The 13,945-nt window shown below is 40.4% G+C and overlaps 1 protein-coding gene across 1 annotated transcript in view; it reads right to left on the bottom strand.

The window, feature by feature from the left end:
• The window catches only part of ctnna2 (catenin (cadherin-associated protein), alpha 2), a 310,831-nt gene that overhangs the window by 281,458 nt on the left and 15,428 nt on the right, over positions 1 to 13,945 (bottom strand). The window contains exon 2 of the mRNA XM_047579695.1: positions 1,085 to 1,191. Coding sequence (XP_047435651.1) covers positions 1,085 to 1,186 — 102 coding nt within the window. The 5' untranslated portion in view covers positions 1,187 to 1,191. The remainder of the gene's footprint in view (positions 1 to 1,084; positions 1,192 to 13,945) is intronic.

Below are 13,945 nucleotides of genomic sequence, written 5' to 3'. Positions count from 1 at the left end.
ATGGCAGATGCACCAGTCTCTGCTACTTCTTTTGATGAGGACGGTGACAGCATGCCCAGCAGTTAAAAGATTTATCAAGTCATTTTCTTAAGGAACCACAGTTTAAACTATTTCCCAAATCAGAGCCAAGAGAATTAAGATTTTTTTTGTTTATTTGTTTCCTTTCATGCCTTGGTTTGAACACAAACTGAATGATGCTGGAGACAATAATAAAAAAAGAAGAAGAAATAATTAACATTTCAGTCCATTTCTAACACCACTGAGGTGCAGCAAATGTCTACATCTACATTTGTTTTTTACGCTACTTGTATTTACTTATATATAAACTATATTTGTCATGTGTTTTTCTATTAGCAGGTGCTACAGCATTTTCCTAAACTGGTTGTGTTTAATCCATTAAAAATGTGCTTTCCCAACTTGCAGTGCTTTTAAATGTTGTAACAAAACAATATATTCACTCTGGCAGATGTGCTTCTTTGTGAATCAGTGACCCTAATACAACATAAAAAACCTGAGCTAACATTTATGCCATATATTTGCAGAGGTTACTTATTTTAAGAGACTGTATTGTGCAATTTTTGGATCAGATAACATCACCGTAATCTGAGCAACGATTCGGCCGAAATACACTTAACACAGTAAATCTAAATGATACCCAACCTGAATCACACCGCGATAAGACAGACCAACATAAGTCTCATTCAGCCATCTGTTAGCTTAGAAGGCGAACGAAGTACGTGGCGACATGCCACCGTCTTTGGATGTGATCCAGTACAGTTTAACATCTTTATAACAAGTGCACCAGCCAAGGTGCAACAGCAAAGGAATCAGTTTGCCTTCATACTGAGGTATAACATGCATGCTCTTGTTTATTGGTCCATTACTATTGATGTCTACAGATTTTGGAAAACATTCCAACGCAACTGAGCTGAGACAAGTAGAATATAAAGAGTATCAGAAAATATATATATAGAATATTACTGTCTTGTCTCATTAGTAAATAAAGCCATTAGATCAATATGAAGGGAACACCAGGTTCCAGCTATGTTAGTCTTTGTTATACTCATATCAGACAGTTAACTACCTGCGTGACCAGGGGCTCCAGAAGCCTCTCCACAGTCAAGGTGCGGATTTCAAGACTCTTTGGGTCCCATTTCAGCAAGATGGGGGAGGTGGCGGTCGTCATGGTCTCTGTTGGGAACAAAAACGCATTAATGGTTAGAAAAATGTTCAGCTGAGAAAAAGTCGCTCGTTAAATTTTCCCACGGGGAAAGGGTGGTCGGAGTAATGTTGCAAGAAGTGGTCACGAAAGGTAGTGTTGAGTTGTGCGACTGTGACTAAATGAAGCTGAATCAGAATAAGCACCTAGGTACGGCCCTGTAAAGCCAGAGGGCACACACAGACATAATAGGTGGGAGTGGGACTGGCTGTTCACACTGGCGGGAGCTGCTCTATGGCAGTATTGTTTCGTGCTTTCCATATAAGGCAACGCTTTAGTGGGAGTAACAGTTACAGTCAGCAAATCCTGGCTCTGCACATCAAAACATCCTGTCTGAATCGTGCCCATATTTTGAGAGTGGAAGATACGACAGGGCTTGAAGTGTACTTCAATGACAGGAATGGTAATTGGGCTGTAATTAAGAGATTGATGAAGAAAGACAGCGGTTCACCTCAATCCTGCACCAACCCAATTTTGGAGCCTGACACCCGAATGTAGCTTTTAGTTTATTAGACGCCCAGTTCCATTTCTCAATGTTGGGAAGTGCTAGGTCGCTCTGGTCCCTGGGCCTCTCCAAAAAATTAACAGCAGATTCAGGGGTTTTTACCAGCCAACAGAAATTAAGAGATGACCACAGGAGGGATGTGGGCAGGAAAAACAGGGGGACGTTGAAACAAAAATCTAGATAAAACATTCGTTTTATTGTATACAAGTCTGAGTGGAAGAGATAAAGAAAGCACAGGCCATCTTTTCAAATCTGATCCTAATTTGTTCGTGAAGGATTTGAATTGAAGTTCGGAGAAAACACGTTATATAAAGCCAGACAGGCGGAATGGAAGTTCATGGTCTGATATCTGGAGGACTTGATGATTGTCATAATTAGAAAGGATGTATAATTAGAAATATGCAGCAGCAGGTAATCTGCATGTAGAAAAATACTCTGTGTGCAGTTTCCAGTCTGTGAATATGTTAGGTGCTGTTCTGAACTTAATTGACAAAGGTTTTACAGCTGAAGGAACATTCTTGTCCTCTTGACAGAGGCAAAAGTTGGGAAACTAACCTATATGTTGTTACTGAAGCCCTTGGAGAGGTGTATAACAGACAAGGAATACTTTTAGAGTCAAACTCAAATTTCTCCAGTAGAGCAAACAGGTAACACTACCCAATTAAACTAACTAAACCCTACCATCAACTACTGAGCGCCCTCGACCATTTAACTGCAACATTGAAAGCAGAAGCCTGATGATAATGACAACTCTATAGCCAGCTAGCTAAGAACCCTCAGCCAGTCACTACCATCCCCTGACAGGTTGATAACAGTGACACCCACCAGATAAAGCAACTCAGTATTTGGACAAGTTCTCATAAAGAAATAGATATGGCATAGTACCGTATATCCTTAGGGTAGTGTTCTGTATGTAACTGTATGCTCCCTGGCCTATCGCAGCGCGGAAACATCTGGCTTTTTGACCATTTGTGAGCTCTTTCTAAAACTGGGGCGGACTCAAACCGCTTGCCCGTGAACTCCATCGAAACAAATGTCAGTGTCTTCTGAAGCATTTATAATCCTCAAATTTGTGCTACATAAAAAAACAGTTTTCTAAATCTTCAATACAAACCGTGAGTGTGGCATTCTGCGTTTCGTGGAGACTTGATAGCCACTTCAGCTTTGAATATTTTGCCAAAGTTATCCCCCACTAGTGATTTAGTTAGCGTGCGGGCGCATTTGAAAGCGTCTCTTTTAATGTGTCCACTGAAGCCTGTAGCGGCGCAACCGACTCAAATATAGATGGAAATGTATTCTTTTAAACCGAAACGTCATTGAGACAGTTCTTTCACGTGTTGTGTCAGTTATTCTTAAATCTTTGGAAGTGCGTTCATCAGCAGGAGTGGACATGACTGCTGGCTTGTTAACAATAGTGTTTTGCGACGTACAAGAGGCCTACCTCCCATCAGGCTCTGAGACGCAAATATGACAGCATATAAAGTCTCCTGCAAGCTTGGCCAGAGTTCCCTACTCGTGCCACAGACCCAACCATGGCCATTACCAGAAGTCGGAATTAACTCTTTTTTTAATTAACTACACCATTACAATACATCTCCTCAAGGCGCTAATCTGTTGAGTAAGGGTACAGTAAGTTCAGAATCGTATTGTTTAGCTACATCTGTATAGTTAGCTGTCATTCAATGGAGATGGACACAGCCCACAGATCCACACATTCACCGAGCAGCATTTCGATCACGTAAAACCATTCAGGAACAAACACTGTTTTACTGTTGACTAAAATTATAACTCCCACAATCAAGAAATGTGCCACAAATTAACTTGATAAAGTTTGGAAACAAAATTAACCTTAAGTTCAATTCATTCAGTTACACTTAATACCTTTTGAAGAGATTTTCTCTACTGTAGAAAATGGCAAGTTCATTAGACTCTGCAATGTGAGTCTCTATCGGATGGAAAAGATGCTCTTTAACAGGGAATATGTTTTCCATGGCAGTTTTTTAAACTTTTAAAGCTCAGTTGGGGTATATTAGGTGAATGCGAGGACTGAACAGCTGGCATCGGGGTAGCAGTCTGCTGCTACTGTGGAGATGCGTTTCTACAGTAAGCAGTTTCAGAATGGGCCAGCTGGGACTGGCCAAGTCTACTGCCAATGTCAATGAGGCAGAAGGGAATAAAGAATATGAATAGGAACGACAGATCTGGGCCAGAGGCCCCTTATACTACACACAGTGGGTTAAGATGGATGGACAGAAGGAAATTTGGCGACCTGGCACTATTGATGAAATGACAACTCATACGTTATATTTTTCAGCTTGGGCCTTTCTATTTAAGAAGTTTGCAGGTCTCTGCTGTCGTGCCATTTTTGTCGCCTAAAAGAACATGTGGGGAGGGACTATGAATCACACCTTGTGTGTCTGTCAACACAAGCGCAGAAATATGACAAAAAGCTGAAGCAATGATTTACATGTTGTGCTCCGACATTTTAAAAAGGAGACACTGGTGTTTATTTAGAAACCATTTTTTTAGAAACTTACATTAGTGCAACTATTGCTGCAGATACTATGAGTAAACCCTATCTATCTCTAATAGTGTATTTTACTAGATGGCATGACTAGTCTTACTAGTAGATGTAATCTGTTGTAGCTATTTGTCTTTAATTTTTATTAGGTGTTCACTATTCAAGTGAAAGTTTTGGCCACTTTTCTACCAAATGCACTCTGCAAGTCATAATTATTGATGTTGACTGTCTGTAGAGGCAGAAACTGTTTGGCAGATTTTATGATATTGCCATCTCGTGAAAGACTGTTTAGCACATAGAGTACTAAATAAACTAGGGCAACGCTTCAGGCAGAAAGACATGGCACCGATGAGAAAACATCAGCACTGTGGAAAATACCAGTGCGCTGTAGTAATGAAACAAACTGAGCTTACTGGTCTACGTCACCAGTAAACTCTGGTTTATTTCAACTTGTCAGGCACCAAAGTTGGAACTCCTCCTGAAAGTTATGTAGGGAACATAATAAACAGAAAACGATTTTCTGTTTGTGGGGACATTGGTAGTGGTTGCAATTAAATTGTAAAGTATCTGAAAATTAAAACTGCTGCTGCCTGGAATTAAGTCTAAATTAAGTTTATAACCAACACTATAGCATCAATAGGATTTGATACAATTATTTGATACACGTATTTCAATAGACTTTAATTAAGAGTCAATTAGTTGGTCGTTGAGAACTGACAAATACTTTAAAAAAAAATAATAATAAGATTCTAGCTTTTAAAGCGTGAGAATCCACTGGCACCCATCAGGTACATTACAGGGTTCATATCTAAAACTTTTTGTATATAAGATGTTGGTTTCTTATTTGTTTTTATATGATTTATAACGTTTAAAACGCAAAACCTTTGGTCACTAGGATAAATGTTTCTCTGCAACGTTCATTATCACATAGTTTATTTGTAATGCAGTCACACAATAAATAAAACTAAATCTACAAATTATGCAAAAGTGGGTTTTATAACAATGTAGAAGAAATAAAAAAAGACAGCCTGTTTCTAAAAGACTGTGTGTTCTATATGTCCACAATGAAAATAGCTGAGCGTCTGTTGTGGCAGATCGGTGTAAGACTGTCTTCTAAGAGCAACATACATACATTCTCACAGTTGTCATGATTTGTCCTCATGTTCTCAACAACTACAAACGTAAGAGAGTTGGGATTTATCCCAATAATGCCAAACAATAGTACCACACAAATTAACAGAGCATCATCCTAGACAGATCCTGTCGTTACTATAGTGATAACGGAGCAGGCAACGTATCACTGTGAAACCACATTCCCCATGCACACAACTCTCTTCTTTTATTGAAACTGCAAGGTATTCCCACAACCCAAGAGAGAACTTTCTGCCTGGAGATAAAATCTTTTCCTCTTAGATCAGTTTTGTTCACGCAACATGTTTTTGGTGAAGAGCATGAGTCACAAATCCCAGTTGTTGTAATTTGTAAGATGTCCCGCCATCTGCTACATCCAACTGTGTGCCGTGCGTGTTAGTCTGGGAATCCACATTAACAGAGATACTCGGGGAAGCCAGGCAGACTGTCTGCACCAGGCTGACTTAGAGCAGAAATTTAATGGATGAGGAGTTCTTTTTACAAAGACTCACAAAGAAAAAAAAAGAAGAAAAAAAAGAATCAGCGATGCTTTTTATTTATGGATTCACTCATTTTATCGATGCCCCTCGGAAAAAAAAGGATTTGATGGACTGGAATTTTATCTGCTCCACAAGAGGGGCGAGTTGGGGACATCGGAAAATGTCTTTTACGTCAACGGGCCTTAATGCTTTTGAAATGTAAAAGGACCCGGGGACAATAAAAAGGATTTATTTATTGTACGAGAAAGATGAAATGCAAATACAAAAAAAGTGAGTTCAGAAAGTTTTTACAAAGAGCTGCACAATTCCCAGCTTGTGGAAATACTTCACCAAAGATGAAACCCATGCTACCGTGACATGCAAAATATGTAAGTCAGTCCAGAAATATAACAAAACTGATGAAGTGAATTGCACACTCATCAGAAAAGACATCCGCAAACGCTAACAGCATAATAGTCCAAATCCTCTCAACAGCAGTCAATTAACAACATCACCAAACATCCTGCGGTAAGACAGACATCGGCTGAGAATCTACAATTTGTTGGTCAATTTCATTGTCAAATGTAATAGACCTTTAGCTGCAGCTGAAGGTTTTCACTTCTTACATCTTCATCACATCTTACAACACGCTGTGGAGTACAGTTAAATGCTACTGATGGAGTCGAGTTGTATTTACGTAGGCTATACACATCTGCAGTCCACAGTATGTAGCACAGAATTACTTGGTGACTTCATCTGCGACTAGTCGGTGTCCACTTGACTTTCATCACATAATGGACAGATTTATATATATATATATATATAAAAAGAGTTGGCAGCAGTGTGCTTACTGAGACCTTAAATGAGCTTCAACAGCTAATTTGATGTGTTGAAATTAATTTTGTAAGTGGGAGTGGCCTATGGAACACTACAGAGACCACACCCACTTTACTGAGATATCTAGAATTCTATTTATTGAACAATTTCCAAGGCAAATAAATGAGGATGCCACAAAGGTCATCAAAGTTCTGATGTGATGAAGGTAATTTGGGATCATAGCCACATCTTTACTTAGCATCTGAAGTCACGATCTACCAGATAACCACTGTCTACTACCAACTTCAGTACAAGACCACCGTTTACTACATACAACCAAAGACCTGAAAACAGTTCAGTTTGATTTGAATTGAAAACTACTGGTAACAGTCTATACCATAGTGTATTTGTTTCCTGGTGCAATGGCCCAAAGAAACGACCCGACACCCAGAGGAGCATCTGCAGTTCTTTTCAGTTGGGCTCAGCAAAATGTCACAGCCACAGCCACTGAAGGGACTTTGATGCCTTCCATAAAGAAATCTACCACCTGAGGCATCGAATACAAATTCTGTACTAGTGCAACCAACACTTTTGCTCTGAAAGAGACAAGTTCTGCAAAAAAAACTCCACGTGGTCCAGATGGAGCACGACGGGCTTCAGGAACTGCTGGACATGGACAAACAGAAGAACTACAAGCCCAATGAGCAGAAGGAGGAGGCCCCTTCAGAGAGTCTGGATATGTCCATCCAGTAAGAGTTTGCTGAGCTGAAGAAGAAGCTACACCAGAGAAACAACGACATCCTGCAGCCGCAAGACTCAGAAACAGGCTGGACAACACCACTGAGCAGCTGGAGGAGACAACTGACAACCTTACAAGACAAACAAAGGAAAGAGCTAGAAGAAGAATGGAAAGAACTGCAAAAAGTAAGGATCAAAATGAAGCAGGTGATCACTAAACTGAAGGAAGAGAAGAAAGACCTGAGGGAAAAGAAAGAAGCAAAGAGAGAAGAACAAAGAGTTACAGGACGAGAGGAAAGAGCTGCAGCAGGTGTGGACAAAAGTGTAGGAGGTCATCACTAAACTGAAGGAGGAGGAAAAACAACCGAAGATGAAAAAGAAAGAACTCCAGGAGAGGAATGAAGAACCGGAGGAGGAGAATACAGAGATGAAAAATAAATTCCCGTAGGAAAGAGCTGGAGGTGGAGACACAGACACCAGGGAGAAGAAGAAAGAGAAGGAGAAGTAGTAGAAGACGAGGTTCTGGAGCTGGACGCACAAGAAAACGAGTGCGTCAGCAGCAGCCTCCACACGCTTCTCTCTTGTCTATCACCATCGATCTCAATCATTCCTCCCATACCGTCTTTGTCCACCCTTTCCCCATTGCCATCATCGCCATCGTCACTCCACTCTTCCTCATCCTCTATTTTCTCCATCTCCATCCTGTTACCACCTTACTCCCACCGTTTAATTCAAATACACAATAAAAATCTACGTAACACCATCAGTCATATTTCTGAGTGTCTGCTTCTCTGAATCAACGACAACATAAAATCACATGTCATTCTAGCTCATTCTTTTCAGATGTCTGTTTATGTCATTAATGGTAGTATTAGTCTGAGTCTAGTGAGCACTGCACCTGTAAAGATCATTAATATCATCAAATACATATTTAAGTGATATTCTAAATGATCAAATATTGTCCTGACCACACTTTCAAACAAAGAACAGTTCTAGTCAGCCCTAGTGTAAGACATTTATCCATATTTGTGTTTGGATGAGAACACAGGAGAATCGGCTAATGTCTAAATGAGTCGGTGCCGGTCCTAATGCCTCTCTGTCAAATCATTTTGGAACTGGTAAATGTATACAATCATTTTATGTTTCAACCCACAAATGCAACAGTTTATCCAGATTGCAGGATGCAGAATGTCCCCTTGATGGTAAGTCAGGTGTGTTTGTCGACACTGCTGTGCCGCTCGGCTTTAAGCATCGTTTCGACTAGTCAATGATCATGTGACAACATGGGTGCATCCAAGAAGATGAGTGAGGGGCCCACTTGTTTTTTTTGCATAGAATGGAAACTAGAAAATTAACACTTTGATTGGTTTGCATGTGCCCGTTTTGCCCGTGTGCAGTGTGCTTCAAAACGAATGAAGACCGCTTTTTTTTTTTTTTTCCTTTTAAGCATGAACCGTTTACTTTTGCGTTCCCATGAAACGACTGCTCCTTCTGCCTCAGGACTGGCTTTTGGGGTGTGATGGTGACAATTCTCAGAAGTTCTCAGAATACCACAGAAACTGGGCCATCTGCGAGCGTTTTCAGGTTTTACTCCGGCAAAGACGGTCACATAAATATTCTATCCCCCAAGGCTGCACGCTGACAGATGTAAACAAAAACTCAAACACTTTTGGAAATCAAGGGAGGGGAAGAAAACTTTCGGGCGCCGCTCTAAAAGGAGACGACTTGCGGTTTTCAGCAGCTGCGCTTTTAATTTTTTACAATTTTCAAAGTGCGTTTCCATGTTTGAACTGTCAAATACCTGGTTATATTTATAGGTTTACTCTCTAGGAGGCATCCTAGCATAAATTGTGCATTGAGGTAAGTCTGCAGGTCTGCAATGCTGCACACTGATTCAAGCCTCGCAGCCCGAAAAACGCTCTGTCAGTATTCATAATGGATGCATAGACACCTTAGTGGGGTTATAGACTCATTTATACTGTATAAGTATAAATCTAAGTTACTGTGAGGTGTTTCTAATAGTCTCCCTCCCTGGTGGATATAAAACGAAACACATCCAAGTGATATATAATGCAACCCCACCACCACCACCACCACCACCACCACCTACAGCCTCGTTAGTTATCTAAGACCTTCATGAACAATACTGAAAACCAGAATTCAAGTCCAAGAGCTGCTTTTAAGCAATTCACTTCAGGGCTGGAAAGCAGCGTTCTCACAGCTCGATTCATCACGGCTTGCTGAGTTTGGCAAAGGATGCTCACCAAATTGTTGCTTTGTTGTTAATTAGGTTTCTTCTTTTGTGTGATGGCGTAAATAATACTTCAGTTGTCTCCGTTCATTAATCACGTCCGCCTACTCGAGATTTTAAATCCCGGGGTGTTGCTAATGTTTTTTTGTGTTAACTGGTCGAGAAACAAAAAAAAAATAGAAGGAAAATACAGTGCACTCAATGTCTCTTTTCAAAATTAAAAACAGCCCTGTGTCACCAAAAGTATAAGTGTGTATAATTATTACTTATCTACCTTACACTCAATGCTTGTGCGATAAAGACCAATATAAACCATTTATTTTCTCGTCAGGGCAACTAAAATATACTGTACACGACATCTTATTTAAGCCAGGGTTGCTTGTGTAACGTCTTGCTTGTAAACGCTTTTTAATGGAAAGAAAAACACACAGATGTTCAGCGGCTAAGCACTGCAGGTTTGTGAGTAATGTGCATGCATATGAAGGCTTGTACCTTCAAACATTAGCTAAAATGGATGCAGGAAAAATACGTATTTAAATTCTAGACTGACTGTGTTTTAGTTGCACTCAGGCAGCAAAATCATAAAGCAGAGTAAAACCCAGGAGTGAACTGCTGGTGACAACCACTGTATGTTGCATTAGAGAAACACACAACTGTTTAAATGTGTCAGCTCTCTGGCTTCACTTGCCTTTTCCTGCATCTAACTGGTGTTGAATTTTGCAACTGTGGCAAAGTATAAGCACCAATTCAATAATTCTGATTGGTATGGGAGCCAATCAATGTATTTTTTTTAAAAGGACCAGAGTGGATTGGAAACGTGACCTTTGCTGAAACTAGGGAATCAGTATTAGTAGAACCAAACATCCACAGTGCAACAATCGGCAACAACATTAAAACTGCTGACAGCAGAAGTAAATAACATTGACCATCTTGGGACAAAACAATGTTGTGCTGGAAACTTTTGGACCTAGCATTTGGGTGGATGCTACTTAGACATCAAACCAAGCACCCCCACCCCATAGCACTGACCAAGTATCTATGAGATGCAATGGAACAATCCAGATCCAAAGAGGCCCCTCCCCCCAACCCATAGGACACAAAGACCCCCATTAACAACATCCTGTTACCAGACACCACAGGACACCCTCAGAAGACCCATGTCCATTCTCTGATAGGTCACAACTGGTGGTCATAATGTTATGCCTGATCGGTATAGATGTTGATGAGTTCCACAGGCTCATACAGTAAGCTATGCTATATATGCCAGAGCTATTTATAGATACTTAGGTTTTTTTAGCTAGTCCTTTAAACCATTTAGTTGTGATGAGAGACTATATACTTTATGAGGCTATACTATTTCGCCTTTCTAAACGCAATGCATAGCTGTAAAACTCTTAAGCATTTAGGCCCACATTGGATTGATGGACAAGTAAGCCCCACGGGACTCAAAACAGACAATGCTCAATATTAAAAACATCAGGACATCCATAATTGAGAACAAACTTCCGAACTTTAAACCACCTCATTAGATACTTCCACCGATACTAATTTCGTCAAAACTCAGCTTTCGTCTAATTTTAGCCAAAAATATCCACCATGGGAATAACACTGCGATTGCTGGCATGAGAATGCGGTAACCGAGGAGATGGGGGGTGTTTAGCGTGGGCTGACATCACCGGGGAAAACATTTAACATTCTGCCGCTGTTGACCGAATAGCAGCTTTTATTACTAGGGCAGCAACAATGTAGGTGTGGTAACAATGGCATCTGTAGCGAGCTCGCCACATGCTGCCATTCCCTGTAAGACAGCTCATTTGTCACCTAATGTAGGGTCTTCTTGATACAGTTTGTTTTTTATTGCCCATTAAACAATATTACTACCTTAGGTTCTGCTTGCGCCAGCGTTTTTCCGAGATAACGCTGATGACACGGCGGAGAGACAACCGCTAACGGATGTGAAGTAATTACTTCAGTTGGCCAGGTGTTAACTGTGTGTGTGCGTTGGGAATGTGTTTGCTCGCCTGTGTCTCGACATTTGTATTCCCGCCTCTACTGTCAAATCTCTATATGGTTTTAGGATCCTTCAATAAATCAGGTCTCGGGTTTACATACATCAAGACAAAAAAGTTCGAGGTGGCATAATTTTATGACAGCAGCAGTCGTGCTTGACAAATACGCAGGCCAGAACACGCCATCTAGACACGAAACCAAAATTCGACTGCACTTAAAATAAGAAGCGCAGACAGTTGCAGACGAGGCCTCTGACAGTTCATTAAGATGTCCTTTCAGACTCAGTGAACGCCAGCAGCCTTTCAACGGCTCTCGAATTAAATCTTGTCAGGGGCAGTTTCATTTACACCTTTGTGACACTTTGATTAATGTCAAATCAAATGACACATCTTATGCACCTGCAGAACATCTTGTAGGGGGGGAAAAAAGAAAACTCAAGAAGGATCCATCTTTAACAGGAGGGTTGTGTCAAAGCCGGGAATCAAGCAAATATCTCTTAATGAAAATGAATGTTTTTAAACTACATCTAGACAACGTGTAATGCCACAAGGAGTGTTTCTATGACCCCAGTGATAAAGACGTTAGACATCAGTCTGCCTGTTGTTAATAATGAAAAAATACTGACGCCCAAGAACTCAAACTCTTGTGGAAAGAATGTTCCCTACGTAAAATTATATATTCATAAAATAATTATATTGCCCCCATAAGGAACTTATAATTTTATTTGAATTCTAACATTTACTCTGATCCCATTTATTTTTGCCACTTGAAAGGGAAATGGTTTTTGCTGAGGCTGAGATTATACAACCACCTACTGTGCTCTTGACATGCAAACTCACGACCTGCCAGGAGTGTCTTTTTTTTTCTGCTACATAGGTTAATTCCTGAATATCTTGGTTCTTGTTTTAAAAAAAAAAAATGTCTCTGCTTTCCTGTTATTTCCATTCGTTGTTCAGGTCAGATAGTTTTTTGGACATTTACTTCGATCTTTCTCTTGCCTTTTAGTTTGAAGTGTGAAAACTATCGATATATCGCGGTCTTGAAAGTAAACAAAGATGATCTTAACATACCATTTTGTTCACATACGCTATTTTTCTTTTAAATATATCTAAATTCACTAAGTTCAAGGTGATCGATACCTCTTAACAAAGCGGACAAATTGGGGTGTGACAGATATGGCCGGGAGAGAGCTTTGTTTGTCTGTTTGTATCGACTGGGCGTGTGTCACACTGAGTGCCCCCATTGTACCTCTGCTATTGAAAAGCAGATGGTGATGACCAGTGCTTTGTACCGGTACAAAGGTCGTGTGGTTTCCGCTTTTAAATTTGTCACATTGCATATACATTGCATACAGTCCTGTCACCATTATTGGCACCCATGAAAACTAAATACGTAACGTAGAAGATCTCCTGAAAAACTGAATCTAGTGAAACAGCTTTGGTCTACAGACCAATCGTGTTTGATACTGAACAGAAAATGATAAAACAATTTAAAATAGCAATAGAATGAAAATAGAGAATTTAGAAAATTGTGCCCTGACATTACTACTTTTAGAAAGCGACATGTTATTCCCTCTTCCTTTGTCACAATGGTGAAGACAAGGGAGCTGTCTGAGGACGTCAGAAGTGTTATTATTAGCAAACACAAGACTTTTAAAGGGTATAAGGCCATCTCCAAGGACCTTGGTATCCCTGTTTCAACAGTGCGCAATGTTACTAAGAAGCTTGCTGAGCATGGAGCTGTCAAGAACCTGCCTGGACATGGGGGGGGGCGTTGATGAGAGAAGTCTTCGAACGTTGTTGCGAACTTTAGAAAAAACACCACACAAAACATCCAAAGAGACACACAATAAAAATAACATCCCACTAACAGTTAAGGATGGTTTAGGATCCATAATGTTGCGGAGCTGCTTTGCTGCATCTGGTACCGAAGGCCTTGACTGCATCACAGGAATCATGAAATCAGAGGATTACCGAGGAATATTAGAACAAAATGTGCTACCCAGTGTAAGAACACTGGCTCTGCATCAAAGACCGTGGGTCCTCTATCAACTCGAAGACTCACATAGTTGGAAATAGTTGAAAAGGAAAAAAGTGGACTGTTTTTAAACTGGCCAGCAATGAGTCCTGATCTCTTTCCTATCGAATATCTATGGCATGAGCTGAAATCTGAAATGTTAAAGAGCTTCAAGAAAATGCAAAGGAAGAGCGGGAGAGAAAACCAGCTGAGACGTGCAAGAAGCTTATAGATGCCTGTAAGAAACGTTTGAAGGGAG

The sequence above is a fragment of the Mugil cephalus genome, chromosome 2 (assembly GCF_022458985.1).
Source record: "Mugil cephalus isolate CIBA_MC_2020 chromosome 2, CIBA_Mcephalus_1.1, whole genome shotgun sequence".
Lineage (NCBI taxonomy): Eukaryota > Metazoa > Chordata > Actinopteri > Mugiliformes > Mugilidae > Mugil > Mugil cephalus.
The sequence above is the reverse complement of the archived record's forward strand: the minus strand, read 5'-3'. Positions and strand labels throughout refer to the sequence as shown.